The sequence below is a fragment of the Myotis lucifugus genome, unplaced genomic scaffold (genome assembly GCF_000147115.1).
Source record: "Myotis lucifugus unplaced genomic scaffold, Myoluc2.0 scaffold_239, whole genome shotgun sequence".
NCBI lineage: Eukaryota > Metazoa > Chordata > Mammalia > Chiroptera > Vespertilionidae > Myotis > Myotis lucifugus.
Genome location: NW_005871287.1, coordinates 999,394 through 1,026,848, shown reverse-complemented (window position 1 = coordinate 1,026,848; position 27,455 = coordinate 999,394). Strand labels below are relative to the sequence as shown.

Sequence of the window (27,455 nt, the reverse complement as noted above, 5' to 3'; positions counted from 1 at the left end):
TAATATTTTCCAGAACTTAAACTGGAATTTTCATAGCCATAATCACTCCAGCATAAGTTACAACATCCTATATAATAAAAGCCTAATATGCAAATTGACCAAATGGCAGTAAGACCAGTCACTATGATGAGCACTGACCAGCAGGGGGCAGACACTCAACTCAGGAGCTGCCCCAAGCCAGCAGGCCCCAGGCCAGCCAAGGCGGGTGAGAGCAGGGGGCCCCTCCAATCATCCCGCTGAGGGAAGCGACTGGCAGCCGTGGCGGGAGGCGGGGCCAGCAAGTGGGTGGCGCCAGGCCGGCCAAGGCAGGTGCCAGTGGGGGGCCCAACGGTCACCCCACAGATCGGCCCTGATCGCAGGCCAGGCCTAGGGACCCTACCTGTGCACAAAAATTATGCACAGGCCTCTAGTTGTTCTTACAAGTTTTAACATTTTCTTCAATATCCCCTTTTTTTCTCTAGGAATAGAACTAAACATTGTTATCCACTCAGTATAATATTCACTCTTAGTGCCAGCTTTTTCTTCCTATGGTATGTCTCTGCTTTACCTGGAATTTTAGGAACAATTTATTAATTGTAGGCACTTTCCTTGAATGAGTAGTTATAAGAGGGCAAGAGTAAGTGACGCTTTTGGATCAGGTTATTATTAACAGGAGTTATTTAGTTACTATAGTAACTAATTTTAAGTGTTCTCAGAATTTCGTATGTATATATGTATATGTATGTGTGTGTGTGTGTGTGTGTATATATATATATATGTGTGTGTGTATATATATATATATATATCATGAGCAAAAAACTTATAGTAGCGCCCTGGCCGGTGTGGCTCACTTGGTCGGAGGCTGTTCACACATTATGGTTCCAATTCTGGTCAGGACACATACTCAGGTTGCGGGTTCGATGTTTCTCTCTTCCTTCCTCTCTCTCAAATCAGTTAAATACATACATAAATAAATAAATAAGTAAAATCTTAATAGTAGCTAGAAAACTGGTGAGGGGAAATAAGGGCTTAAAAACTTCTTACAGGACATTATACCCTCATAGACAACATTGAGAACAAGCTTGTTGGAGGAAACAGTCTTTCCAATACTTGTTAATCATGGGTTCATCTTCCCCTATAAAAATATTACTAACGTAAACACACCCATGTTTAGGGAATCACCTCTTAGAAGTCATATTGCCTTGCACTGTCGCTATTTACCACGAAGCACAGTTTGTAGGTTATCTCTTTTTTAAAAAATATGTCTTTCTTTATTGATTTCAGAGAGGAAGAGAGACGGAGAGATAGAAACATCAATGATGAGAACCATTGATCAGCTGCCTCCTGCACAACACCCACTGGGGACCGAGCCCGCAACCCCGGCACGTGCCCTTGGCCACAATCGAACCTGGGACCCTTCAGTCCACAGGCTGATGCTCTACCCACTGAGCCAAGCCGGCCAGGGCGGTTATCTCTTTTAAATTCCCCACCAGTGGTAGTGATTTTTAAAAACCATTTCAGGGCAGATTTCCTTCCTGTATTTATTCATCTGTATCCCTAGAGTGTGCTGTTTCCTAGCATCTGGCACGATGCCTATGCAATTAATTCCGTGCACATAGCGAAGCACTCTAAAGATAATAAGCACAGATCATGGAAACACACCAGTCCCTGAAAACTCTCTTTTCTTCTTCTTTTTTTTTTTTTAGTGTTTGGAGTGATGGCACTGCCGAGATAGAAGTGATTCCCAAAATAATCCTACGCAATTAGAATCGCTGTAGTTTTAAAAGCAATTAAACACAGCTATCATTTTTGCAACTTATGGCATAAGCAACCAATATTACAACACCGTTTCAAGGCATCGTCCGTAAAGGAGCTGCTGTGCGACACTGCAACCTAAGCAGGACACGAGAGACTTCAAGAAAAACAACTCCGTGCAACTCTCAACCTTCCCCTCGTGACCAGTGCCCAAGTCCCGGCATTTATACTGCGCCCCAGACACACCCCTGGCGACTTGAGCGCGCAGGGCCAGGCTCGGCGTCTGTACTCAGGGACCCGATTCTCCACGAGCCCCTGCAAGTGGCCTCCCTTTCCCGGCCAAGGGAGCGAGCCCCACAAAGAGGCGGCGACTCCGCGGGTCTCCGTCGCGGACCTGCCCACGCCTCCGCCCCGCGCCAGCTCCGGCCCAGCTGCCCCTCCACGCGTCCCGGTTCCCACCCTCAACGGCCCTCAGGCCGGGGTCTCACCTCTCCACCCACTCCCGCAGGAAGCGCATTTCCTCGCTGTGCAGGACGCTCGGGTCCTGCCTACACATCTTCACGAAGGCCCGGAGCTCGCTCACTTTGCGGGGGTCCATGGCGGGGAAGCGGGGGCAGGCGGCGGGCGCGGCGAAGGCGGCGGCGGGGTTGCAGGGACAGGCGCTCCCTCGGCCACACCGTGTGGAAGGGGGCGGCAGCCGCGAGGCAGAACAGACTAGAACTTCCCCGGCCGCCGGCTCCGCCCACCAACGGTCTCGTGACCCCGGGTCCTTCGCCGGTTCATTCCGACTCCCCTTCACCTCCACTCCAGCGCACTGGTTAGAAGCTTCTAGAAGTGTGGCTGTTCGCGCCGTTGCCTGCCCCTTTAACGCACGCTTTCTTCCATTCTCAACTCCGAACCAATTCTCTGGGTGGAACCACTGGCTACATGGTGCTTTCCAGGAGGCGGGACCGAGCAGCCCCTGCCGGGAGTCACTTAGAAGCCGACGTTCTGTGACTGTGAGCGTTTAGTGGAGCGTGACGTCATGACGCCACCCAGGCCATCTGGGCAGAGCGGTGGTCAGCCACAGCTCCGGCGTGACGTCAGCGCCTGCGCCGCCTCGGGAGAAAAGCCCGGCGAGCAGCGCCGGCCGGAAGGGGCGGGGCGCTTGGCTCGGTTTCCTGGCGACGCAGCCCTGCGGGCGGCCGCTTTCCCCGCCGTTCTCCTCCTCTCCTTCCTGACGCGTGTGCGCGGCCGGCATGCCTGGGCTACTCTCAGCAGCTAAGCTGGTTCCCGCTGTAGCGAGCGCCCGCAGCCTCTCAGGTTAGACTCACCTCCCACGGGGTGTCCTCCACGGTTTGCTCCCTGCGAAGCCTGAGGCGCCCCAGAGGGATCCAAGTTGGTCTCAGGGCGATCGCTGGTTCGGCGGACCCTTCTGCTGGGGCCCCCACTCCTAAACCCTGCGTGCGCTCCTCGGATCTCTCTACCGGCCGCTCCCGGGAACGGGTGGGCCCTGTGTTCTCCCTCCCGTTAAGGTGTTCTGAAAGCTGCACTGACTGCAGGGAACCAAGTGGGGCCATCCCCTAGCGGGGCTGTCTTCAAAGTGACGTGGACCCAGAATTTGTGTCAGTTCTCCCGTTTGCTTAGGTGTCAGAGTGACTCCTTAGCAGCAGCTCTTGTTTCTGTTCGTTAACCTAAAATTCTATTTTCGTGTTGTTAGAGAGTTTGATTTAAAAACCGGGTCCAGAATGTGCAACAAACATGGTTAGTAACACAAGTCCTCTCACAAGAGGTAATGTTTGGAAATAATTCTCTTTGTGTCTGAACTCCCTGTTTGTAAAGACAAGGTGAAGAAGTCAGGAATAAGGGGGGCAGTCTTCTAGGGTGTATCTAGAGCAGTTGATCTCATGAACATAGAACTTGGTCAGTGAAAGCTGAATCATCTACGTTGCAGGTGCATCTGCCATTGGATCAGATTTCGGTTTTGGGGGGCGATGTGTGAACAGTGAGTGAACCCGAACATACGGTATTTGACATCAAAGCTATGTCTTGGCATATGTTTCTGATTCTGGTGGTATACTTGAATTTATTGCAAGTGGAATGGTAATTAAATCAAGACTTGCTCTACTTACTCTAAAAAATAAAATAAAAGGTAATCATCGTCCAGTGCACAGACCTCGCTCCAGTTCTGCAGAAAGCTTCCCTTCCGTGGGAGTGGGCGAATAGATGTGCAGTTAGACTTTTTTTTTTTAATTGAATTTATTGGAGTCACATTGGTTAATAAAATTATATAGGTTTCAGGATTACAGTTCTATAATACGTCATCTGTACATTGTATTGTGTGTTCACCATCCCAAATCACAATTAGTCAGTCTTAATCACAGAGGCCACAACCTCTGATTTAGAGCTGGAACCATCCTTTGCTTGTGACTTTTTTTTTTTTGTATTTATTAAGACTTTGTGTAAAACCCAATTAATCAAGGATAGGACTAGATACTTTATTATATACACCAAGATCTTTCCAAAAGATACTATACTTCATTTTGCCTCAATAAAATACGTAAATTTAGCCACCTCTTATATTATCATTTTTATACTATATACATAGGCTTTTTGAATAAATGAGTGATCTACTTGGTTCTTCACAAGTCCATTAAGTTAGGGCAGATACTCTTAGGTTACTAACAGGGCAACTGAAACTAACACAAGCTCACAAGTAGCAAGTCAGGAATGTTGCCAGCTGGTCCTTTTTCAGTTATATCACTGGGTCTTACTCTGGCTTAGTAGAGTCCTTTTGGAACTTTTTATTGAGCCACAATGACTACTAATTCAATAACCTTTGAGTTAGTAGTCATTGTGGATGAATCTCCACTTCCCTGGAGTTGCTCAAGTCTAGCCAGAGTGATAAACAATAGGTAAGTGGCAGTATAGCAAAGAATGGTGAGAGAGTCTTGACTCAGGGGACATGGGAGCTCAAAAAGGGCACTACTGGGCTGTAAGTCTTATGTTCTCCTGAGATTTTACTAAGTTTTAGAATTTGAAAACTCCTCTGACTTGAGGTGCTCATAAATAGGACTTTTTAGTGTCTGTGGTGCTCTTGGTTGCCCTTTTTTAGAAAGGCTCTGGGTACAAAGTTTTGAATACCGTCATAGGAAACTTTCTCATCTGTGAAAGTCATACAGTTAAGAGTGTGATTTAATTGGTTGGTATATGCAAATATTAACACAATCTAGTCATCTGAGAAAAAGCAAAATCAAGCACTTGATGCATAAATAAGCTGTATTTTAAAATACTACATCTAAGATAAATATAAGACTGAGATAGGGAAGGAAAATATTGAAAATATTAAAGAATAGCTCTGGCTGGGTTGCCCAGAGGATCGTCCCAGTACGCCAAGGTGGTGGGTTTGATCTCCGGTCAGAACACATACAGGAATCAACAAATGCAGACATAAATAAGTGGAACAACAAATCGATGTTTCTCTCTCTCTCCCTTCCTTTCTCTCTAAAATCAATCAATTTTTAATAAGAAAATATTAAAGAATAAATAGAATAATTTTTAAAGCTTATTTGCAGTTAATTCACGCAACAAACATTAATTGAGCACCACATATTAGCACTGAGCCCAAAAAGTTTTTACCATCACAAGAGACAGACAAATAAAAGCAAGTAATTGTGATATAACATGAAATTTAGTCATAGATACCCAGTAGTGGGGAGAAGGAAAAAGTGATGCATATTCTCTGGAAGCAAGGAGGGGCTAAGCGGAAATGTGGGCATGCCTTTAAAAATTAGGAGATAATTGATTTAAGACGCCCTAACCGGTTTGGCCCAGTGGGTAGAGCGTCGGCCTGAGGACTGAAGGGTCCCAGGTTCAATTCCAGTCAAGGGCATGTACCTTGGTTGTGGGCACATCCCCAGTAGGGGGTGTGCAGGAGGCAGCTGATCGATGTTCCTCTCTCATCGATGTTTCTAACTCTCTATCCTTCTCCCTTCCTCTCTGTAAAAAATCAATAAAATATATTTTTAAAAAAAATAAAGTAGTCACCAGCCTGGCTGTTGTGGCTCACAGGTTGAGCTTCGACCCATGAACCAAGAGGTCACTGGTTCAATTCTCAGTCAGGACACATTTTCGGATTGTGGGCTCAATCCCCAGTAGGGGTCGTGCAGAAGGCAGCTGATTGGTGTTTCTCTTTAAAAAAAAAAAAAAGACCTGAAAAGAAGGCTTTCGCCAAGCAGACTGGAGTAATGGAGCTAACTCATACAGAATGGTTAAGAGGCACAGAACTCATACAGAATGGGTGTTGCAAAGCTTTGCAATTGTTAATAAGCCTGGAGAAGCCTTTTTTGAAATATGTTCCCAGGCACATTAATAGGTGTTACACCAACATGGTTCTGTGGCATAAGTACAGGGCATGCTGCATTTCACAGTGCCCATGGTAAACCAAGTCTGGGTCTCTTTAAGGGAAATGTATTTGGCAGTACTAATTTGCAAAATGTATTTGACCATGGAGCCCTTTTTCTGTGGTGAGTCTTGAACTGGTATCCCTTGGAGCACATTTTGGAAAAACTTGGGCTCAAGCCTAAGATGTGTAGGAAGAGGGAATAGAAAATAAAGTTGAGAAGGAAGCTGATGGCTAGTTCCTGGAAGACCTTGTATATTATGTTAAGAAACAATGAGCAGAGCCCTGGCAGAGTAGCTCAGTTGGTTAGAGTATCATCCATATACACTAAGGTTTAGGGTTTGATCCTTGGTTAGGGCACATGCCCAGGTTGTGGGCTGGATCCCCAGTAAAGGGTATGCAGGAGGGCAGTAATTGATGTATCACTATCACGTTGATGTTTCTCCCTCCCCCTTTCTCTCTCCCTAAACATCAATAGAAACATATTTTATAAAATAATAAAATAACCTAGGCTTTTAGGATTTTACTAGTAGCCCGGTGCATGAAATTCGTGCACATTAAAAGGGAATTAATTAGAGGAAATATTTTAATATTGCTATTTGCCCTTTCTTTATAATATAAGTGTCAGAAATGAATGAAAATTAGTAAAATGTATATGAAAATCTCCTTCCTGTCAGAGTCTGGGGCGCGCCGAGGGACCAGAGTCAAGTCCCCACCTACCTGCACGCGCCTCAAAATTGCGTGAGACCCAGACCAAGCCAGCCCCACTCCCATTGGGCGAGACCCAGACCCGGCCGGCCCCACCCCTGTCAAGCCCCGCTGGGCAGGGGGCGCAGCTTCAGGTCCCCCGTCAAGCCCCACTGGGCAGGGGGTGCAGCTTCAGGTCCCCTGTCAAGCCCCTCATGATCCGTCGTTAATGGCTTGACTCCGTGATGATCATTTGCATATTAGCCTTTTATTATTATGATTTTCTGAAAATAAGTTTTAGTGCTAATTGTCACCAGTACCTCCTATAGAATAATGACCTTTCCTTCTCACCCACCTACCAACTTAAACAAAACAAATCTTACACTACTATAAATCATTTAAAAATAGTAGAGCCCAGCCAGTGTGGTTCAGTGGTTGACTTGACCCAGGAACCAGGCGGTCTCGGTTGGATTCCTGGTCAGGGCACACACCAGGCTTGATCCCAAGTAAGGAGCATGGAGGAGGCAGCAGATCGATGATTCTCTCTTATCATTGATGTTTCTATCCTTCTCTCCCTCTGCCTTCCTCTTTCTGAAATCAATAAAATATAAAAAATAATAGATATTATAATTTTTTTCTGGTTTCCAAATTTGTTGCACTGCTTAATATCACTGAACTTTCTTTTGCTAAAGGTGATTGGGTTTTAGTGCTGCTAGATTATTTGCTCCTATCCTTTAGTTACATTAAAACTTAATTATAATAATTATATTTCTAAGGACGAAAAGATTTAAATTACATCAATAGGTCTTATTGCTTAAAAAGGAAGAATTCAGTGACAAGTAACATGCAGGATACAAGTCAATGCAGCATTTCTTTCCGGGTGCTTAATAAAATTAAGCGTCTCAAATGTAGCCCGTCCAAAACTTAACACCTGCAGCCCTTTTCTCAGATAATAGCAACTCCCTGCTTCCAGTGGCTAAGGCAGAAAACCTTGACTCTTATCATATTCAACATCCAGCCTGTTAGCAAATTCTGTTTGGCCCTACCTTTAGAATGTCCAGAATTTGACCACTCTTCACCCCCACCACCCTGGACCAACCTACTACAATCTCTTGCCTGGATTGTGGCAATAGCTTGATGTCTCTGCTTCTATCCCTGCATACTTTGGGTCTCTTTTCAATGCCAGCAGCCAGAGTGGGCCTTTTTAAATTTGTCAGATTATGTCACTCTTCTGATCAAAGCCTCCAGTGGCTTCTGTCCCACATATAATAACAAAGTCCATGTTGTGATCTAGCAAACCCTGCATGACCTTTCTTACTTCATTTACTTGCTCTTTTAATCGGCTACCACTGAACTTCTCCATTTTCTCAAACAGCTGCCTTAAGAATGTTTCATTTGCTATTCCTTCTGCCTGGAGTTCTATCTTACCAGGTATACACATGGCCAACTCCTTCACTCTTGACTCAGATTTAACTATCACTTTTCTCTGGCTACTTTAGCTAAAATATCAGCTCTTGGCCTGGTTGGTGTGGCTCGGTTGGGTGTCCTTTGCACTGAAAGGCTGCCGGTTCAATTCCCAGTCAGGACACATTCCCAGGTTGCTGGCTTGATCCCTACTAAGGGGGCGTGCAGGAGGCAGCCAATCAATGTTATGCTCTCACATCAGTGTTTCTCTCTCCCCCCTCCCTCTATCTCTAAAAATCAATAAAAGTATTTTTATTTCAGCTCTCATACTTCAAAACCCTATACCCTTCCCCTACTTTATTTTTTTCCTTAGCAACTATGACTAACATCATATATACTTAATATTTGTTTATTGTTTCTCTCCAGTCTGTGACAACTAAGATTTTTGCTCTTTGTTCATTATTGTACCCCAGGTATCTAGAACACTACTTTTTAAAAATATTGTTAAATGAGTAGAAGCAATAGGCTGAACTATATTTTGAAAAATAATTGAAGGAAGCTAAGAAGTAATAATGTTGATATTTAAGTTCATTTGAAAGAACGTATTCAAACATTTAGCTCAAACCACTTGCTCAGTGTCTAATGTGTCTGTAACTCATCTATTTATCTTCTATCATAACCCTAAATTATAATGGCTAAAGGTGGTATTTTAGAGTACTGTATCCGTAGATCCTGTGTACATACTCAATAAGAAAATAGAGCCTTGACTGGTGTGGCTCAGTGATAGAGTGTGGCCTGCACACCAAAGGGTCATGGGTTCAATTCCTGGCCAAGAGCACGTACTTGGGTTGCAAGTTTGTTCCCCGGCCCGGTCTGGCGTGTGCAGGAGGCAACCAATCAATATGTGTGTGTGTCTCTGTCTCTCTCTTCTCCTCCCTCCCTTCCACTCTCTTTAAAAGTCAGTGGGAAAAAATAACCTCAGGTAAAGATTAACAAAAAAGGAAAATAGAAATTTTCCTATTTGGAGTGATTCACTGATGGACTAGAACAAATGAAATAGAAAGTTTCCTATCTGGAATGATTCACTGATGGCCTAGAACCCTGGTTGGCAAACTGTGGCTCGCGATGCACAGTTTGCTGACCACTGACCTAGAACACATGATATAGCCAGGTTGCTCTGAGGAATCCATGGTAAGTCTGGCCTTTTTTTTTTTTTTTTTTGTAGTAAAATACATATAAAATTGACCATGTTAATCATTTTTTTAAATATATTTTATTGCTTTTTTACAGAGAGGAAGGGAGAGGAATAGAGAGTTAGAAACATCGATGAGAGAGAAGCATCGATCAGCTGCCTCCCGCACACCCTCTACTGGGGATGTGCCTGCAACCAAGGTACATGCCCTTGACCGGAATCGAACCTGGGACCCTTCAGTCCCCAGGCCGACGCTCTATCCAGTGAGCCAAACCGGCTAGGGCTGTTAATCATTTTTAAATATGCAGTTGTGAAGCAGATCCCCAGAACTTTTTCATGTTGCAAATCTGAAACTAAACCAATTAATAACTTTCTTTCCCCTCTCCCTACTCCCAGGTAACCACGATTCTTCTTTCTGTTTCTATGAATTGACTTTAGATACCTCAGATAAGTAGAATCATAGTGTCTTCCTATGACTGGCTTATTCACTTAGCATAATGTCAAAAAGTCCATCCACATTGTAGCATATACTACCAGATTTCCTTTCTCTTTATGGCTGAATACTATTCCACTCTATGCCTCTATGTACAGGTATTTTATGTATTCATTAATCGATTGACATTTGGGTTGGTTCTACTTCTTGGCTATTGTGAATAAGTACTGCTGTGACATGGCTGTACAAATATGAGTCTAGCTATTTTTAACTTAAAATACTTTATACTTTAATTTTTAATTTATAATGTCTTTAAGTTCTGTGTCAAATGCTCTACCTCTATCGGAAAAGAAGTCATTTCATGAATAATTATATAATCTGAACCTGTGTGTCTCAATACAGTTTTAGTTCCTAATGCTATACATATTTCAGAAGTTTGTATAGTAGTTTTAATTAAAAGGAAAATAATGAAATAGATCATAAACTATTAAAAGCCTAATATGTAAACATTTAGCTCAAAAACAGAAGTAAAATCATCTTTGCCACTTTCCACATTCTTAACATAATTGTCACCACAAATACATCTTTTTCAGGCATACCTCCAAACAACCACTGACCACAGTCCTGCTGATTGTGTTAATCATAAGTCTTACTCTAGTATTAAACAAAAGTTACCTACAAAACTGATTAATCAAAACACAAAGAGTCGTGTTCCAAATGTTATATGAACATAATGTGTCTGAAGAGCCAATTTAACGATTCCTTTTGGTTGACTTCTTCTTGTGCACCTCTTTATGCTTCTTTTTTTTCCTCTTACCACCTTCTTTGAATCCTGCTGAGAAAACAGAGGGATCCTTGTTGCTGGTGACCCACGGTATACGTTGCTCATTTCCCACACAAGTGTATTGAGGCACATGTTTGGAGCTGTAGGACTTTGGTGAATAATTGTCAAGTGACTGTCTTCTCCACCTGTGCTCTGCAAAGCCCTCTTCATCTGCCACATCGTTTATAATGAGGAAGGACTCTACCTCGCCATCTTCCCCTTCTCTTTCCTCATCATTCTCAATAATTATGCTTGTATTGGTCTTTCTGCCGTTAACAGTTTTATATGAAGTAAAAGATGTGTAGTTGTCCATCCCACTGTCATCAAATGCCAGGGAAGAGAAAAAATTAAGGTCTTCATGGCCCAGTGAATCATATGGTGTATATCTTGTGTCATATTCATAAAATCTCTCAAAAACTGGATATTCACAGGAGGTAGAGAAAAAGGATCTTGCGCCTCTGTTTCTACTTCTATAGGAACTTCTTGGACTATTTAAAAGGTCCTCAAGTGAGTCTTCAAAGAAAAGACATAAAAATGAGTCCCTTTCACCAAAAATTTCTGTAAAGACATCATCTGGCTTAGGGGATGTGAAGCCATATTCAAAAGAATCATCAATATTACTTCCCCCCTCACCATTTAATCCTTCTTTGCCGTATTTATCATAAATGTCCCGTTTTTCATCATTTGATAATACCTCATACGCTTCAGCTACTTCTTTGAATTTTCTCTCCGCTTCTTCTTTATTTTCTAGATTTTTATCAGGGTGCCATTTAAGTGCCACTTTATGATAAGCCTTTTTAATGTCCGCACATGAAGCATATCTCTGCACTCCTAGAACTTCATAGTAATCTACCATGTTTTAACAAATCGTTGGAAGGGGGTGCCCTGGGTAGTAAGAACCGTGGTTTCCTCTCCGTCCCGGCTCTGTTGGTGGTGGTGGTAGAGTGACTGCAAATAGGCACATTTTTACATTGAAGACAATGTTGCTGTGGGCCACTGCTAGGAGACGATAGGGTGCTGATTGTGTGGCAAGCAGAGTTACCAGCTTATGTCAGAGAGGGCTGCATTATGGTGTCATTCGGGGGTTGGGGTAGGACTTGACCTTCTCAATGGAGCTAGTCCAGAGTCATATCAGACCGTCCTGAGCCTCTGGATGATTTCTCCTATATTTCTCTGGAAGCCTCAAACAATACCTCATAAATCAGTGGGACCTGTTGTTACTGGCCACAGCATGCCACTTGCATAATGTGACCTCTAGGTTTATAAGTCTTAATAACTTACTTCCCAGTGCTTGCATGTTTTGGTTTGGAAAAATGAAGAAGTCTAAAAAACATGTAGTTAAAGATTTTGAAAACTGTGTGTTTATGTATTCAATACATATTATTGAATGCCTATTTTGTGCAAGGCTCAGTTTTAGCCACTGGTAATAACAGTATTGAATTAAAAAATGCCAGTTTTCATGGTGTTTACATTATCATAGAGTACTACGAATAAATGGGAGATAATGTGATACGTGCTTTTAAAAAAAAAAAAGCCTGATGACAGAAAGCTACCTTCGATTGGTTTTAGAAGCCTCTGAAGAGATGACATTAGAGCTGTGTGATCCAGTATAGTAGCTACTAGCCATGTGGGTGGACATGTTGGTTTTTTTCACTTTTGACCCATTATAAATAAAGCTAGCATTCATTTCTAGTGAGAAGCCAGTTTGGGGGTGGTGGGGAGGTGGTAATGCGTCGGATTTACATTTTTAATGGATCAGTGTCTGCTATGTGGAGAATCTGTTGTATGTGGGAAAGTTAGGATTAGAAAATCCAGGTAGCCGAAACTGGTTTGGCTCAGTGGATAGAGCGTCAGCCTGCGGACTGAAAGGTCCCAGGTTCGATTCCAGTCAAGGGCATGTACCTGGGTTGCGGGCACATCCCCAGTAGGAGATGTGCAGGAGGCGGCTGATCGATGTTTCTCTCTCATCGTTGTTTCTAACTCTCTATCTCTCTCCCTTCCTCTCTGTAAAAAATCAATAAAATTTATTTAAAAACAAAAAGAAAAGAAAATCCAAGTAGACACTCTCACTCTCTCCCTCTCCCTCCCTCCACCCCACCCTTTCATTCTCTCTAAAAATCCATTTTAAAAAATCCAGTTAGAAGAAAACTCGACCAAAGTTGGTTTTCTTTGGGGACAATTTAAATTATCAATAGGCTAGGCCTGAATTAAAAAGATGTATTCCTGGCTCATTTTATTGTCTTAGGAAATTCCCTAAGATGATCTGTCTCTGTTTCTCTTCCTCTATATGTTGTTTTCTTTTTCATGACATTTATAAACAACTTGTTTAAATGATATTCTAGTGACATGGAAAATAATAGTGTAAATTTCTAGCCAGTCTTTCAAGAGCATTTGTCAGCTTTGAATATTTTTTACTTTTTGTTTGTATACCAGTTGACTAGAAGTATTGCAGAACTCTTAAACTCAAATTCAATTCTCTCCAGGATCTGTACTTACATGTATGTATGGTATACATGTGATTATATTTGCCTGCCATTGAAAATAAGTAGCAGTAATAACAATATTGAACATTATTTGAGTACCATCTTTGGGTCAGATGCTGTAGCAAGTGTCTTACATGCAGTTTCTCATTGAACTGTCACAGCATTCCAGCAAAATAAATATTTTGTGTCCATATGAAACCTGAGCCTCTGAAAAATAGTAATTTGCCTAAGGAAACCTAGCTCATTAGTGAAAAATCTGATATTTAAACTTGGATCTATCTGATTCCAAATTCTGCTCTTTCCAACTCTATCTCATTTCTTAGACCAGGATTTAAGAGTTTAGGTTCTAGACATTGCACATCATGAGCCCCCTATGGGGGATTGAACCTGCAACCTAGGTATGTGCCCCGACTCAGAATCGAACCCTCAACTCTTTGGTGTATGGGATAAAGCTACAACCAACTGAGCCACCTGGCCAGAGCTCTTATAAGAACTTTTACTCTTTTAGCAACTTTCAAATATACAATACATAATTGTTAACTATAGTTACCATACTATACATTACATCCCCAGAACTTTTTTTTTTAATATATTTTTGGCCGAAACCGGTTTGGCTCAGTGGATAGAGCGTCGGCCTGTGGACTGAAAGGTCCCAGGTTCGATTCCGGTCAAGGGCATGTACCTGGGTTGCGGGCACATTTCCAGTGGGAGATGTGCAGGAAGCAGCTGGTCGATGTTTCTCTCTCATCGATGTTTCTGACTCTCTATCTCTCTCCCTTCCTCTCTGTAAAAAATCAATAAAATATATATAAAAAAAAAGATATTAATATGTGGCCCCAGAACTTACTGATCTTGTAAATACACCCATTTTGGTTTCTATCTTCTATACTCCACTAAAACTGTTCTTGTCAGGGTCTCCAGTGACTTCCATGTTGCCAAATCCAGTAGTTGTCTTTTTGGTCTCATATTTAGCAGCACATGGCACAGTTAAGTATTTCCCCTTTCATAAAACACTTGTTTCTTTAACTTCCTAAATATCACATTCTTACAGTTTTCTTCCTTTCTCCTGTGCTTTTTCTTCTCACACCAAAATAATATAGTACCTGGACTTTCTCTGTACCATCTTCATAGGTAATATTCAGTCCCAGGACTTTTGATCCCCCAAACTTAAGACTGTTTGACCTCTCCATTGGAATAGCCAATAATTATCTCAATCTTTTCCATTTCATTTAATGGCATAACCTTCCACCCACTTGCAAAAACCTGGGAATCATCCTTAATATGCTTTTTTTTTTTTACTCCCTGCATTTAACCAAAACCAGATTTGTTGGCTTTTTAACCTTCAAAAATATATCCCAAATCTCATCACTGGGAAAATAAAGTAAAATAACAAATAATCTCTATCTTCCCAAAGTTCATAGCAAACTAATTTAGCAATTATGTGCAGTGTAGTAGGTCTTAAAATAGAATTAAGCCTGGTTGATGTGGCTCAGTAGATAGAGTGTTGGCCTGCGCACAAGGGTTGCAGGTTCGATTCCCAGTCAGGGGCATGTACCTGGGTTGCAGATTCTATTTCCACCTGGGTCGGGCACATACGGGAAGCAACCAGTCGATGTGTCTCTCACATCGATGTTTCTCTCTTTGTCTTCCTTCCACTCTTTCTAAAAATCAGTGGAAAACATATCCTCGGGTTAGGATTCGCAACAATAGCAAAATAGAATTAAGTGCAGTAGCATTGAGGAGGCGCCTTTGTATCAGAAGCAATAGGGATGGGGAATTAAAAATCAGGCTTCCGCCAAAACCGGTTTGGCTCAGTGGATAGAGCGTTGGCCTGGGGACTGAAGGGTCCCAGGTTCGATTCCGGTCAAGGGCATGTACCTGGGTTGCGGGCACATCCCCAGTAGGAGATGTGCAGGAGGCAGCTGATTGATGTTTCTCTCTCATCGATGTTTCTAACTCTCTATCTCTCTCCCTTCCTCTCTGTAAAAAATCAATAAAATATATTTTAAAAAAAAAATCAGGCTTCCTAGATGTTGGAACTGATTTTTGAGAAGTTGAGTAATCAGAAACAAGCAAAGGCCATTTTAGACTAAGATAACTGCATACTTAAAGCCAAATGCTGTTATAATACAGACTAATTAGCTGGCTCTTTGCGTAATTTAGTGTGGCTGCAGTAATGTTTTTTGAGGATTAGGCCAGCCATTAGAGGAGTGAGCAGGGGCCAGATTAAGAAGGGTGCTAAGCCCTGACCGGTTTGGCTCAGTGGATAGAGCGTCGGCCTGCGGACTGAAGGGTCCCAGGTTCGATTCCGGTCAAGGGCATATACCTCGGTTGTGGGCACATCCCCAGGAGAGGGTGTGCAGGAGGCAGCTGATAGAGGTTTCTGACTCTCTCTCTCTCCCTTCCTCTCTGAAATCAATAAAGATTTATTAAAAATAAAAAAAAAAAGAAGGGTGCTAAGCTAGAGTCAAACGTATTTTGAAAGATAGAAAAATCTAAGCATACATAGTAGACTAAAGTCACTAAGGGTTAAAATTAGATCATGTCTATGTTACCAGGGCTCCACACTGGCTCTGACTGGCACAGAGGAAGGCCCATATATATATATTGAAGGTGAAATTAATTTGCATTTTTCTAAAACACCCAAATGCTGGAGATAGATAAATGTACATATACATATTCTGTGAGGACCTTCTAGATTCCTTCTTCCATTTCCTCCTCTTTCTTTCTCCTTAGGATGCATATCCTGTTCTCAGAGAAGGTACTCCCTCCAGCCCATCCCAGACAGGAGGGTTCCAAATCGATACTTGGGCCAGCCCAGCCCCTTCACACACCCACACCTCCTCAGACCAGGTAAGGATTTTAACCAGAATAACTGTCTCTTCAGGTGCTTTATCTAGAGCTAGAGCCGGGCTGTTCAATACAGGAGCCACCAGCCACTAGTGGCTATTGTATACTTATTATGTTGCTAGTGCAACTAAGAAACTAAATTTTTAAATTTTATTTTAAATTATTTATTTATTTATTTATTTATTTATTTTTAAATATATTTTATTGATTTTTTACAGAGAGGAAGGGAGAGGGATAGAGAGTTAGAAACATCGATGAGAGAGAAACATCGATCAGCTGCCTCCTGCACACGCCCCACTGGGGATGTGGCCGCAATCAAGGTACATGCCCCTGATCAGAATCGAACCTGGGACCCTTGAGTCCACAGGCCAATGCTCTATCCACTGAGCCAAACCGGTTAGGGCTATTTTAAATAATTTAGATTTAAACTTAAATAGCTACATGTGGCTACTGGTACTCTGCCGACAGCACTATCTAGAGCCATAAACACTTTATTAAGCCTTACCATTCAGAATTATCAGTGAAATATGTACTTAGGATTTTCTTAAAGAAAAGTTCTATTGCTTTCAAAGACTTAGTTTCTACAGTTGTGTTCTAACTATTGATTCCTAGTGAACTACTATGTTAAAGATACTTTAGAAAACATGTTTTTTTTAAAAAAAATATGGACTACGTCATGAATTTGTGTGTTATCCTCAAAAATGTGTTTTTCTTAAAAGTGTTAAATACTCATTTCAAAAGTTTAACAACAATATTCCTGTATAGATTATGCAAGATTTCCAGATCTGACTGTCACAGCTTTGAGAGGTGACAGCACTGGTAAAGATGATGCAAAAATTGGTGTTTATTTACTTCACTGGTTTTTATACTTGATAAAAGTTGACCTCCCCGATATTTTTTCCTGCTGTAAGACTCCAGTGTTGCTGCTAGGTGTGTCCTCACTATCGCTCAAATTCATGCCTAAACGTTTTTATTTTGTTTTATCAAAAAGGCATGAGGGATGAACTGTGGTGAATGAATATCATCCCAAAGAGGTAGGTAGAGTAAAACCACATGCTGTGTAAAAAAGCAGCGAGGCTTTCAAGGGAAATTGTTGCTTCTGCCATGAGAAGTTAAATCTGTATTTCCTGTGTAAGCATAGATATTAATAATCTAAACTGCCTTTAGAAATATGTTACTCTTTCACTGTCTCCACTCAGTGAACGATACCAGTGTGTCTCTCAGTGAGGGCTTCTTTTGCTGATTCTTCATGAGACTGGAATTCCTGCTGGAAAGTCGGCTGAGACTCAGGAAATGCAGCTCACCACTGAAACACACAAGAAATCAGAGTTTTTCAAAGCTGTAAGGTAAGCTGAAAGCAATCCAGTTGATGTAAATTTAAGTATTTCTCTACCCTATCAACCTACTTTTAGCGTCAATCTTTTTTAAAATGTAGAATTGATATTAAGCTTTACCAGCTTTGAAAATTATTGATTTCTTGTGGTGAGATACTTTTATGTGGTGAGCTGCATTTTCCAGGCCTTAAAACTAGTAATCATATTGTCAAAATGATGGTCTCTGTATCTAGAATGTTTGCTATGTATGTTATGTACATGTTAACAAAATAAAAAATGAATATAGCCTTGGCCAGTGTTCTCAGTGGTTAGAGCGTCGGCCCACACACCAATTGCTGGTCAAAGGTTTCGAGTTCGTCCCTGGCCCAGTCGGGGCACATGCTGGAGGCAACCAATCAATGTGTCTCTTTCACATTGATCTTTCTCTCTATCTCTGTCTCTCTCTCTCTCTCCCCCCGCTTCCTCCCTCCCTTCCACTCTCTAGAAAACAATGGAAAAAATATCCTCAGGTGAAGATTAACAACAAAAAATGAATGCGAATAAACATACACACATACATGTTCATACACATTCACATGTTCATCTCAGCTGTGGGGGGAAGGGATGCCTGTCCTAATCTTTATTCTCCTAGACGTAGGCTTTGGACACTGGGGTAAGTGAGAAGGGAGAGAAGAAGATAAAATTTTAAAGCAGAATTATCAGTTATACAGTTTTTAGAGGCAAGAACTATGTAAGTATTCAAAGTATTAATCATTTGTCTTTCTCCATGTAGAGATGCAAAACATATATAAGTGTTAAAATGTTTGTGGGGTGAAGAAAGAGTAAATTAAGAAAAATTATAAGACGTGTAATACTTAAAAAAAATTTTTTTTCTTTTACATAGCCAGCTTGTTAGTTCAGGGTATAAAATTGTGTTGTCTATACTTAGTTTGCTCCAAAAGGTTTCATGTTTGGCTTAGTTATTTTCTCAATACTTGCCAGTACTTAAAACTTTTTGAAACTATCTCAGTTCCTTTCCTAATTATTATACAAGTTTTATATGTATTATAGAAAAATTAGAGAATACAGCTAAGCATACATTTTTAAAAAATTATTCATAATCTGCCCTGGTCAGGTAGTTCAATTGGTTGGAGCATTGTCCCATACACCAGAAGGTTGTGGGTTCAATTCCCAGTAGGGACGAGTATGGGAGGCAACCAATCAATGTCTCTCTCTTCTCAAATCAATAAACATATACTTAGGTGAGGATAAAAAAAATTAATCATAATCCCACCACTCCCAAGAAATCCCACCACTGTTGAGATTTTTGTATATGTATATTTCTAGACTTATTTCTTATATAAAAATTGTGTGTGTGTGTGTGTGTGTGTGTGTACATTCTGTATACTGATCAATTATTTTCTTAAATTCTTAAAAGTGAAATTACTGTGTCAGTTCCTTCTGAATTTTTGGAAGCTGATTTCTCTTGGCCATATCTACTCAAGTTTCCTAAAGCAACTGTAACTTGGAAAATATTCAGTAGAATAACATGGTAGATAAAGGGATTCTGTTCTGGCTTTACTACTACTATTTTAGATGGAAATAAAGAATCAGGTTGACTCACCCAGGTCCTCCTCGTGATGTTTAAAATTTATCATTTTCTTAAAGAAATCTGGGCATTATAGACCATTTCTTCTTTTTCATGATATTGCCATCCCTGTGTCTGTAGAGACAGAAAATGTCAGTTCATCCTTTTCAATCACTAGTATTCCCTCCACTTATCACCTGAGGGGAAATAAAAATGATTCCATGTAGGAAGGCAAGTGGCATTCTGAGCTATATACTATCATGAGCTGTGAATCTACTTTTTATATCTGTACAAGAGAGACACTTATAGAGTTCCCGGACATTGCCACAGGAGTATTGCTGTCACCAGCAGAACAGCAAGGTGTTTAGTTCACACAAACACTGAAACTTATCAGGGAATAGGAAGCATTAGTGCCTAATGAAGCATTTGTTCCAAAAACCTGTATTTCTAACATTTCTACACTTCTAAGCAAAATAAATTTTAGAATGTGAAGTACAGTTTGGAGTGCTTTACAACAGGACTATTCAGAAGCTGAGCTGTCAGAATGACTTGTCAGACATATCCAGAACCACTTTTTTGTTTTCCTATCAAGTGTAATATTTAAAATGATAAAAAGGTTGGTTCTCGCCTGGCCGGTGTGGCTAAGTGGTTGAGCGTCAACCTACGAACCAGGAGGTCTCGGTTCGATTCCCTGTCAGGGCACATGCCCAGTTGCAGGCTTGATCCCCATTTAGAGGTAGCCTTCGTCCTTCCTCTCTCTGAAATTAATAAAAATATATACTAGATTGGTTCTAGAATGGGTTTACTATATTGGTTCTAGAATGGGTTAAAAATAATAATCCCCAAATCTCCCCTTAAAAGTTTCATAATCAGTTGTAGTTTTTTTTTTGTAATTTTTATTTATTGATTTGAGAGAGAGAGAAACATTGGTTTTTGTTGTTCCACTCATTTATGAACTCACTGGTTGACCTTTGTATGTGCCCCAACCAGGGATTGAACCCAGAACCTAGGTATGTGTCCTGACAGAATCGAACACGCAACCTTTTGGTGTACAGGACAATGCTCCAGCCAACCGAGCCACCTGGCCAGGGCTTATTATGTCCATTTTAAAGATGAGGAAACTGAGGCACAGAGCAGATTGGTAGCTCAGGATTTCATTTCACAACAGTCTGACAGAGTCCACACTTAACCACAAAACAGTACAGCCCCGCCGCTGTGGCTCAGTGGTTGAGCGTTGACCTATGAACCAGGAGGTTTGATTCAATTCCCAGTCAGGGCACATGCCTGGCTTGCCGGCTCGATCCCCAGTTGGGGGCGTGCAGGAGCAGCTGATCAATTTCTAACTATCTTTTTTTTTTGTTTTTTTTCCTTCAAATTTTTACAATAGAATAGAAAATTTAAACCTGGGTTATCCCATAATTCTCGATATGCTATGAAGAGATTTGGCCTAAATTGAAGAAATGAACTTGGGTATCTTTATCTAATATTAAACGACCTTGCGTACTTTGGCACTGCAGAAATGCAAAGCATCACTGTTGTTTGTCATTTCTAGGGGAGGTGACTCCAGGACTATCCCAGGTGGAATATGCGCTTCGCAGACACAAATTAATGTCTCTGATCCACAAGGAAGCACAAGGGCAGAGTGGGACAGACCAGACAGTGGTTCTGCTGTCCAACCCTACATACTATATGAGCAATGATATCCCCTATACTTTCCACCAAGACAACAATTTCCTGTACCTGTGTGGATTCCAAGAGCCCGATAGCATTCTGGTCCTTCAAAGCCTCCCTGGCAAGCAGTTACCAGCACACAAGGCCATGCTTTTTGTGCCTCGGAGAGACCCCAGTCGAGAACTTTGGGATGGCCCTCGATCGGGCACTGATGGAGCAATAGCTCTAACTGGTGTGGATGAAGCCTATACGCTGGAAGAATTTCAACATCTCGTTTCGAAACTGAAAGGTAACCAATGGGAGGAGAAGTCCAATGATAGGCCAGATTGGGATTAAGACCTTCCTTACCCATTTAGACAAAGTTCTTAATGTCCTAGAATGATTATCCATAGCAGTGGTTTCTCTTAAGCACCAAGAAAGGAACATAAATTTTTACCACAAGACTGGTCTACTTTAAAGACTTCATTTATTCATTTGCTAAATCTTTCTAGAGAATTCATTCTCATAGACTGTTAACTGTCCTAGTGTGAAATCCCAAAGAGTGAATTTCCTTCTAAAGTGGAGGATGGGTGTGGGCCACTCTTTAAGACTACTGACCAGTCTATTGACCTTTGATCCCTGCTTTTTACTGCTTTTGCCAATTCTTCAAAATGAGGTAGTATTCTCAAAAAAATTATCTAAGCACCACCAGCATCAGAATCACCTGGTGATGCATATTAGAATTACAAATGAAAAAAAAGAAGAAGAAGAATTACAAATGCATAGTAGATATTGGAAAATGTAAAATCGTAGGCCCCCATTCCATACTGACTAAATCAGAATCTATATTTTAACAAGATTCTTAGGTGATTTATATACACAGTTCATACTTCTCAAAATAGTCCCTTTCTCTACATTAATTCTGGTGAAATTATGATCACTCAGAATATTTTGGGATTCCTTTTCTGGAACTTTGCAGAACCTACACTACAATATAAACTATCCTTAGAGATTCTTGTAAATCTATAGTTCTGGAAGCATTTTTAAAGTATCCAAAGTCACTTAGAGCCAAATGTGTTAAATAAGATAGATGATCAGGTTGGAAAATACTGATATTAGACAAAATAATGCAGGGACAGCCCTAAACTATCTAGGTAGTTCCAAAACTTTGTACGGGGGCAGAAAATCTGTCAGTTCAGTCTCAGAATATCTTGCCATTTTCAAGGAATGGCCTTTCCAATGATTTATGATCAAACCCTTCAATTACTTCAGTCCTGAGAGAGTCTGTGCTCAACCCTTTATTCAAACAAGCCGCGAGTTTGACATGCTTGCGTTAGAGTTTCACACTACACGTTTTACAATTTTGCCTCTTGTTTAAGTCATCATGACAGTTGGTATTTATTGTTGTTGCTGTTAGTTTTATTTTAAATTGATTTTTTTGGCATCTTATTTTAAGCCGAGACAAATACACTTTGGTATGACTGGATGAGGCCTGCTCACGCACAGCTTCACTCGGACTATATGCAGCATGTGACTGAGGTCAAAACCAAGAGCAAGAACAAGGTTCGGGCTGTCCATCAGCTGGTACAGCGCCTACGGCTGATCAAATCTCCTGCTGAAATTGAACGAATGCAGATTGCTGGAAAGCTAACGTCACAGGTGTGATTCCTCCTGCAAAAGCTGTTTTCAAATGAAAAAAATCTAAGCTCTTAGGGTTCCATGGGCATTTTGAGGTTGTGTACTTAATGCAGTAATTTCTTGGCAGGTGAACATCCAGCTTCAACCTTGACATTAGTGAACACATCTAGAGACTTGCTCAGTACCTTGCAAGGCAAAGTGAATCTGCCTTCTTGTATTTTTTACCCATGATCTCAGTTGTTTCTCCTTGGAGCAACGTAAATTAATTTTATTTCCTTTCCTGACAATAACTGCAATAATAGTAGCAGTTTGATGGTTAAAAAAGAATCATAGGACCCAAAATGACAATGCTTACAAGTCTACAATTAACAGGAAAAGGGTACAGTACAGCTCAGTGATGGCGAACCTTTTGAGCTCAGCGTGTCAGCATTTTGAAAAACCCTAACTTAACTCTGGTGCCATGTCACATATAGAAATTTTTTGATATTTGCAACCATAGTAAAACAAAGACTTATATTTTTGATATTTATTTTATATATTTAAATGCCATTTAACAAAGAAAAATCAACCAAAAAAATGAGTTCGCGTGTCACCTCTGACACGCGTGTCATAGGTTCGCCATCACTGGTAGCAACAGCATTAACATAAGAATACCTGTCACAGCCAATGGCTGTCTCACAGCCAGGGACCAAAGAAGCCAAGTTCAGGCTCCTGTTGTCCTGTCCGCTCTCAGTAAGAGCTGGACAGGATGCATTTTCTCTCCTGGATCAGGAACCACAGATGCCTGCATGGAACACCTGGAAACCAGGGAGCCCAGAATGGAATCGCAGCTAGAGATTTTTCTGGTTTGGATCATATTGGCAGATTCCTGCTATGTAACAACAAAGCCTTTTGGAGTTCTCGTGGAAACCAAGTACAAACCATTAATCTCACTTGTCACAATACTGACAAACTGCTCTGAAACTCCTCTCAACACTATTAGTATGTTTCAGGCCTTAACCAAGATCCATTACATACAGGACCTTGAACAAAACAGCTCAAGTTAATTCCGGCCTACTGGAATTAACTTCATAGCATAATAGCACACAAACATTTAAAGGCTATTTTTCTGAGCTCTACCTATAGTCTTCCCAAAGTTAAACATTATTTTCCTGAACTATTCCCTCATCTGTTTCATTTTACCTCATTTGGTGATCTTCCTCAGTAAGTGCTCTAGTTTGTCTAGTGCACTGTCCAGTGTTGTAGCTATGGCTAGACCAACTAATTACAAATGTGAAAAGTATATGTCTTTGTTTTCCTTCAAATCATTGATTTTTTTAAATAAGGACGAGAAGTAGCTAAGAATAGATTGGGATAATGTTTAGGGCTCCAAAGAATTGGTATCAGTCCAGTGATCAGATGTCTTTGCATAAGGTGTAAAGTCAATTACAAATTTACCTGGGAGTATTCTGATCTGCACTTCTGTCACTTGTCCACGCTGTTAGTGAGAGACTATTGTAAGTGTGCCAAAATTTAGAAGTATTAAATCTGACGTATTGTCTTTATCTACCGACCCAGTAAAGATATCAGACGGGGGAAATGGAGTTTGGCTTAATTTTTATTAATGAACAACTTCTACCAGCAATCTTATTCTTTAAGTATTCCCAATTCTGGTGTAGAATTATTCTGTAAGATTTTTTAATATTTGGGCAAAATAGTTTGGGGTTTTTTTAAATATTTTTTTTAATTGATTTCAGAGAGGCAGGGAGAGGGAGAGAGAGATAGAAACATCAATGATGAGAGATAATCATTGATTGGCTGCCTCCTGCACACCCCCAGCTGGGGATCAAGCCCACAACCCAGGCATGTGACCTTGACTGGAATTGAACCTGGGACCCTTCGGTCTGCAGTCTGATGCTCTATGCACTGAGCCAAACCAGCTAGGGCCAAAATAGTTTTCTTAAGAATAATGATGCTATATTTGTGTTTTTCAGCCCAAATGAAGGTTTCCTATCTTTTGGGGAATAAGCCAAATATAATTTGTGTCTCTGTGCTACAGATCAATTGGATTTTCTTGCAATCTGATTTGGTTTACAATAAGTAAAGGGCCTTGTCATTAGAGTTAAGTAACCTTTCTAGAGGAGAATTGGTAGAATATATGGGCAGAAGTAAAAGCAGGGTGAGTCAGACCTATCCAGGCCAGATCTCTCCTATGACTGAACGTATATCCTGCCTCCTGGACTTTTCTACCTGAATTTCCTGTAATTGTCTAAACTTGTGCTCTTCCAGCTCTATCAGACCTGCCTCTTCTCGTATTCTATTTCATGGCTAATAATAACAACATTGACCCAGCTACCTTAGATAGAAATATGGAAGTTATCTAGATAATTGTTCTCCCCAATCCTTGTATCTAATTAACTGGTCCCCAAGTTATCTTCTCGGGAGGCAGAATAGTGGAGTGGAAGACAGACCTGGGTTTAAATACCAAGCTGTGTTATTTTGGCCTGTGCCTAGCACAGTAGGACACCTAATATCCCTTTGCTGTCTCTTTGCTTCTGCTATTGCCTGCGTCTAACTCTACCCCGGCCACGATAATCTCTTCAAATCTGACTGCCCTTCTCCTAAAGTTCTTTGGTGGCTCCTTGTTGTTTTTAGGATTAAATTTCAACATGCTCACGCAGGGCCTTTCATGACCTGGCCTCTTCTGCCTTTCCCTTCCAGCTTTATATCTCATTCTTCCACAGGTGCTTACATACTGAACACTCTCAAATGTCACAGGCTCCCTACTGTCACATCACCTGCATGTGGACAAGGCCCTCATGAAATCATTCCTGCTTTTTCTCTCCACTGTCCCTTCCCCATAAGCTGTACAGTGTCTACTCATGATGTGTCCTGGTTATAAGATGCACAGAATGAAATGCAAAGAAACCCCATTTTACATCTTTAAAGATACAAACATTTAAATAGCACCTGGTGAAGTAAGAAGGTCAAGTGTTAATTGAGATTATGGGCTACATTGTGATAAGACAACCCTCATAAGAAGTGGCCGTCATAACGTCTGCCCCTTGATCTTTATAGTAAAGACAGTATTTTGAACATTTGAGTAAGCAGAATAGTTAACATTAGACTTCTTTTCATGCTCCATTCTATTTGCAGGCTTTCATAGAGACCATGTTTGCCAGCAAAGCGCCTGTGGATGAGAGCTTTCTTTATGCTAAGGTGAGCTTTCAATGATGGGAAGGCACACATAAAGTAATTCCATTGATCTGCAGGTGGCATCTGGTTGGCTTTTATGGAAGTGACCAGGAGATCAGTGGAGAGGATTTGGTTCTTAAATATCACTAGTAATTTATTAGATGAGTCTAAAATATGTGGAGTAACAGTTAAATGAAGAAAATCCGCAGAGTAGAGCTATTGAAGAAGAAAAGGTTTACATAAATGTGAGATGACAAGACTAGTACTGTTTAAGTAAATGTAAAGGAAGAGACTCTGAGGTTGAGCTGTAGATAGTAGCACATGGTTGCCAGTCTCGAGCTCCATCCCAGGACATAATGAAATTCGTAGAGTTTACCATTTGCCTAGCATATTTTTATTTTTATTTTCCAGAGCTTGTAGGTCAGTAGCTATTTGAAAGGTTGACATTAGTCATTTAGAGTTGTTGTTAAAAATGCAAGCCGTATTCCAGTGTTTATCTAAATAAGAATAAACAAACAGTAACTTGACATGACTTATCTTTTTGCTCACCCTTGATCATAGGTTTTCTGTGTCCTCTTCTGGACTTAATTTGAAAATCAGAAATTTAGAGTACTCACAAGAAAAGAACAGATTTAGTAATAGGATGGAATAACAGGCTTGGGGTGAGACTAAAAGAAGCGGCCTGAAATTATGGCATTACAAGTTTTGTTGGGTATGATGAATAGTTTTCCAGTAGTAACTTAAATGGAGGTGTGTGCTGTTGAGGAGAGCCTGGGCAGGGACAGCCCTAAAGAAATCCTTTCTTCAGTCATACTCATAGTTACACTTTGCTGCTTTTTTCAGTTTGAATTTGAATGCCGAGCCCGGGGAGCAGACATCTTAGCCTACCCACCTGTGGTTGCTGGAGGTAATCGGTCAAACACTTTGCACTATGTGAAGAATAACCAGCTCATCAAGGTACAGTACGACCCATCAGCACTGCTTCCTCGGGGTCCAGGTGCCCTAGTAGAAAACTCACTAACTTCGGGGTCCCCTAATTTCCAGCTTTGACAAAATGCTTTTACAGACAATATCTCATTTGATCCTCACGTTAGCGCTATGAGATAGGAGCAGTTATTAACATGCCTGTTTAATAGGTGAGGAAAATAAACTTTTAAACATTAGGCAGTTAGTAGTGCAGAGGCAAATATTCTACCCTAAAGCCTCTGCTCTTTTTCTTTTATAACACTCCTCCTCCAAGGACTGGTAGCTAGCTGCAGTGGGATAAGCATATGGGAGCAGACAGTCTTTTTTTTTTTTTTTTTAATGTTTTTATTGACTAGAGAGAGGAGGGGAGAGGGCGAGAGATACAGAAACATCGATGAGAGAGAAATATCAACATCGATTGGCTGCCCTCGCTGGGGATTGAGCCCACAACCTGCACATGTGCCCTGACCCGGAATGGAACCTAGTGTATGGATCGACGCTCAACCACTGAGCCACACTGGCCAGGCAGATTGTAAGAATGAATACCTTATTAGCTGTCAGAGAATTTCTCTTTTATGGTTTTCTCCCCAAGTGACTATACAAGTAAAGAATTGTGTACTCCTTTGTTAAGTCCACTTTTAATTATCTATTTTAATATTTGGTAAATTCAAAAGACTAAATATAGCAAACGTAAATTATACAGCATATATTTAAAGTGAATACCCATGACTTACTGGACTCAAAAGTTAGATTACCACCCTGGCCGGTGTGGCTCAGTTGGTTGGGCGTTGTCCCATACACCAAAATGTTGCCAGTTCCATTCTGGTCAGGGCACATGCCCGGTTCAATCCCTGGTAGGGGGCGTTCAGGAGGCAGCTGATTGATGTTTCGTTCTCACATCGATGTTTCTCTCCCTCTCCTTTTCCTTCTCCCTAAAAATCAATTTTTAAAATATTTTTTAAAAAAGGAAAATTAGAACATTACAAATACTCTGTATCTGCTTGTGTACCCTATGCTCTCCATCCTGCTGCCTCCCTCCCACAGGTCACTAACTGGTAGCCTACATTTTTTGTCATTTCCTTGATTTTTTTTAAATACTCGTATTACATGTACATAATAAACAATATTAATTAGTTCTG

General features: G+C 41.0%; 3 protein-coding genes across 10 annotated transcripts in view; 1 reads left to right on the top strand and 2 right to left on the bottom strand.

Moving 5' to 3' along the window:
* The window catches only part of ST13 (ST13, Hsp70 interacting protein), a 30,466-nt gene extending 28,003 nt beyond the window's left edge, over nt 1-2,463 (bottom strand). The window contains exon 1 of the mRNA XM_006098539.3: nt 2,223-2,463. Coding sequence (XP_006098601.1) covers nt 2,223-2,332 — 110 coding nt within the window. The 5' untranslated portion in view covers nt 2,333-2,463. The remainder of the gene's footprint in view (nt 1-2,222) is intronic.
* A 403-nt stretch (nt 2,464-2,866) lies between these two features.
* The window catches only part of XPNPEP3 (X-prolyl aminopeptidase 3), a 36,118-nt gene continuing 11,529 nt past the window's right edge, over nt 2,867-27,455 (top strand). For 2 of the 8 annotated variants that reach the window (XR_001350207.1, XM_006098537.3), the window contains exons 1-6: nt 2,868-3,036; nt 15,874-15,990; nt 20,441-20,848; nt 21,995-22,197; nt 25,312-25,374; nt 26,194-26,307. Coding sequence is in view for 7 of the 8 variants with exons in the window: in XM_006098537.3 (XP_006098599.1) it covers nt 2,973-3,036; nt 15,874-15,990; nt 20,441-20,848; nt 21,995-22,197; nt 25,312-25,374; nt 26,194-26,307 (969 nt within the window). In the remaining variant the exon portion in view is untranslated. Of the gene's footprint in view, nt 3,037-15,868; nt 15,991-16,752; nt 16,807-16,978; nt 17,022-17,186; nt 17,334-20,440; nt 20,849-21,994; nt 22,198-25,311; nt 25,375-26,193; nt 26,308-27,455 lie in introns of those variants that run through there. The other 6 variants (XM_023762270.1, XM_023762269.1, XM_014464143.2 and 3 more) reach the window with 6 other exon arrangements.
* DNAJB7 (DnaJ heat shock protein family (Hsp40) member B7) lies at nt 10,428-11,743 on the bottom strand. Its single transcript, XM_006098554.3, has one exon. It carries the CDS (start codon nt 11,508-11,510, stop codon nt 10,584-10,586), a length of 927 nt encoding a protein of 308 aa, XP_006098616.1. The 5' UTR covers nt 11,511-11,743; the 3' UTR covers nt 10,428-10,583.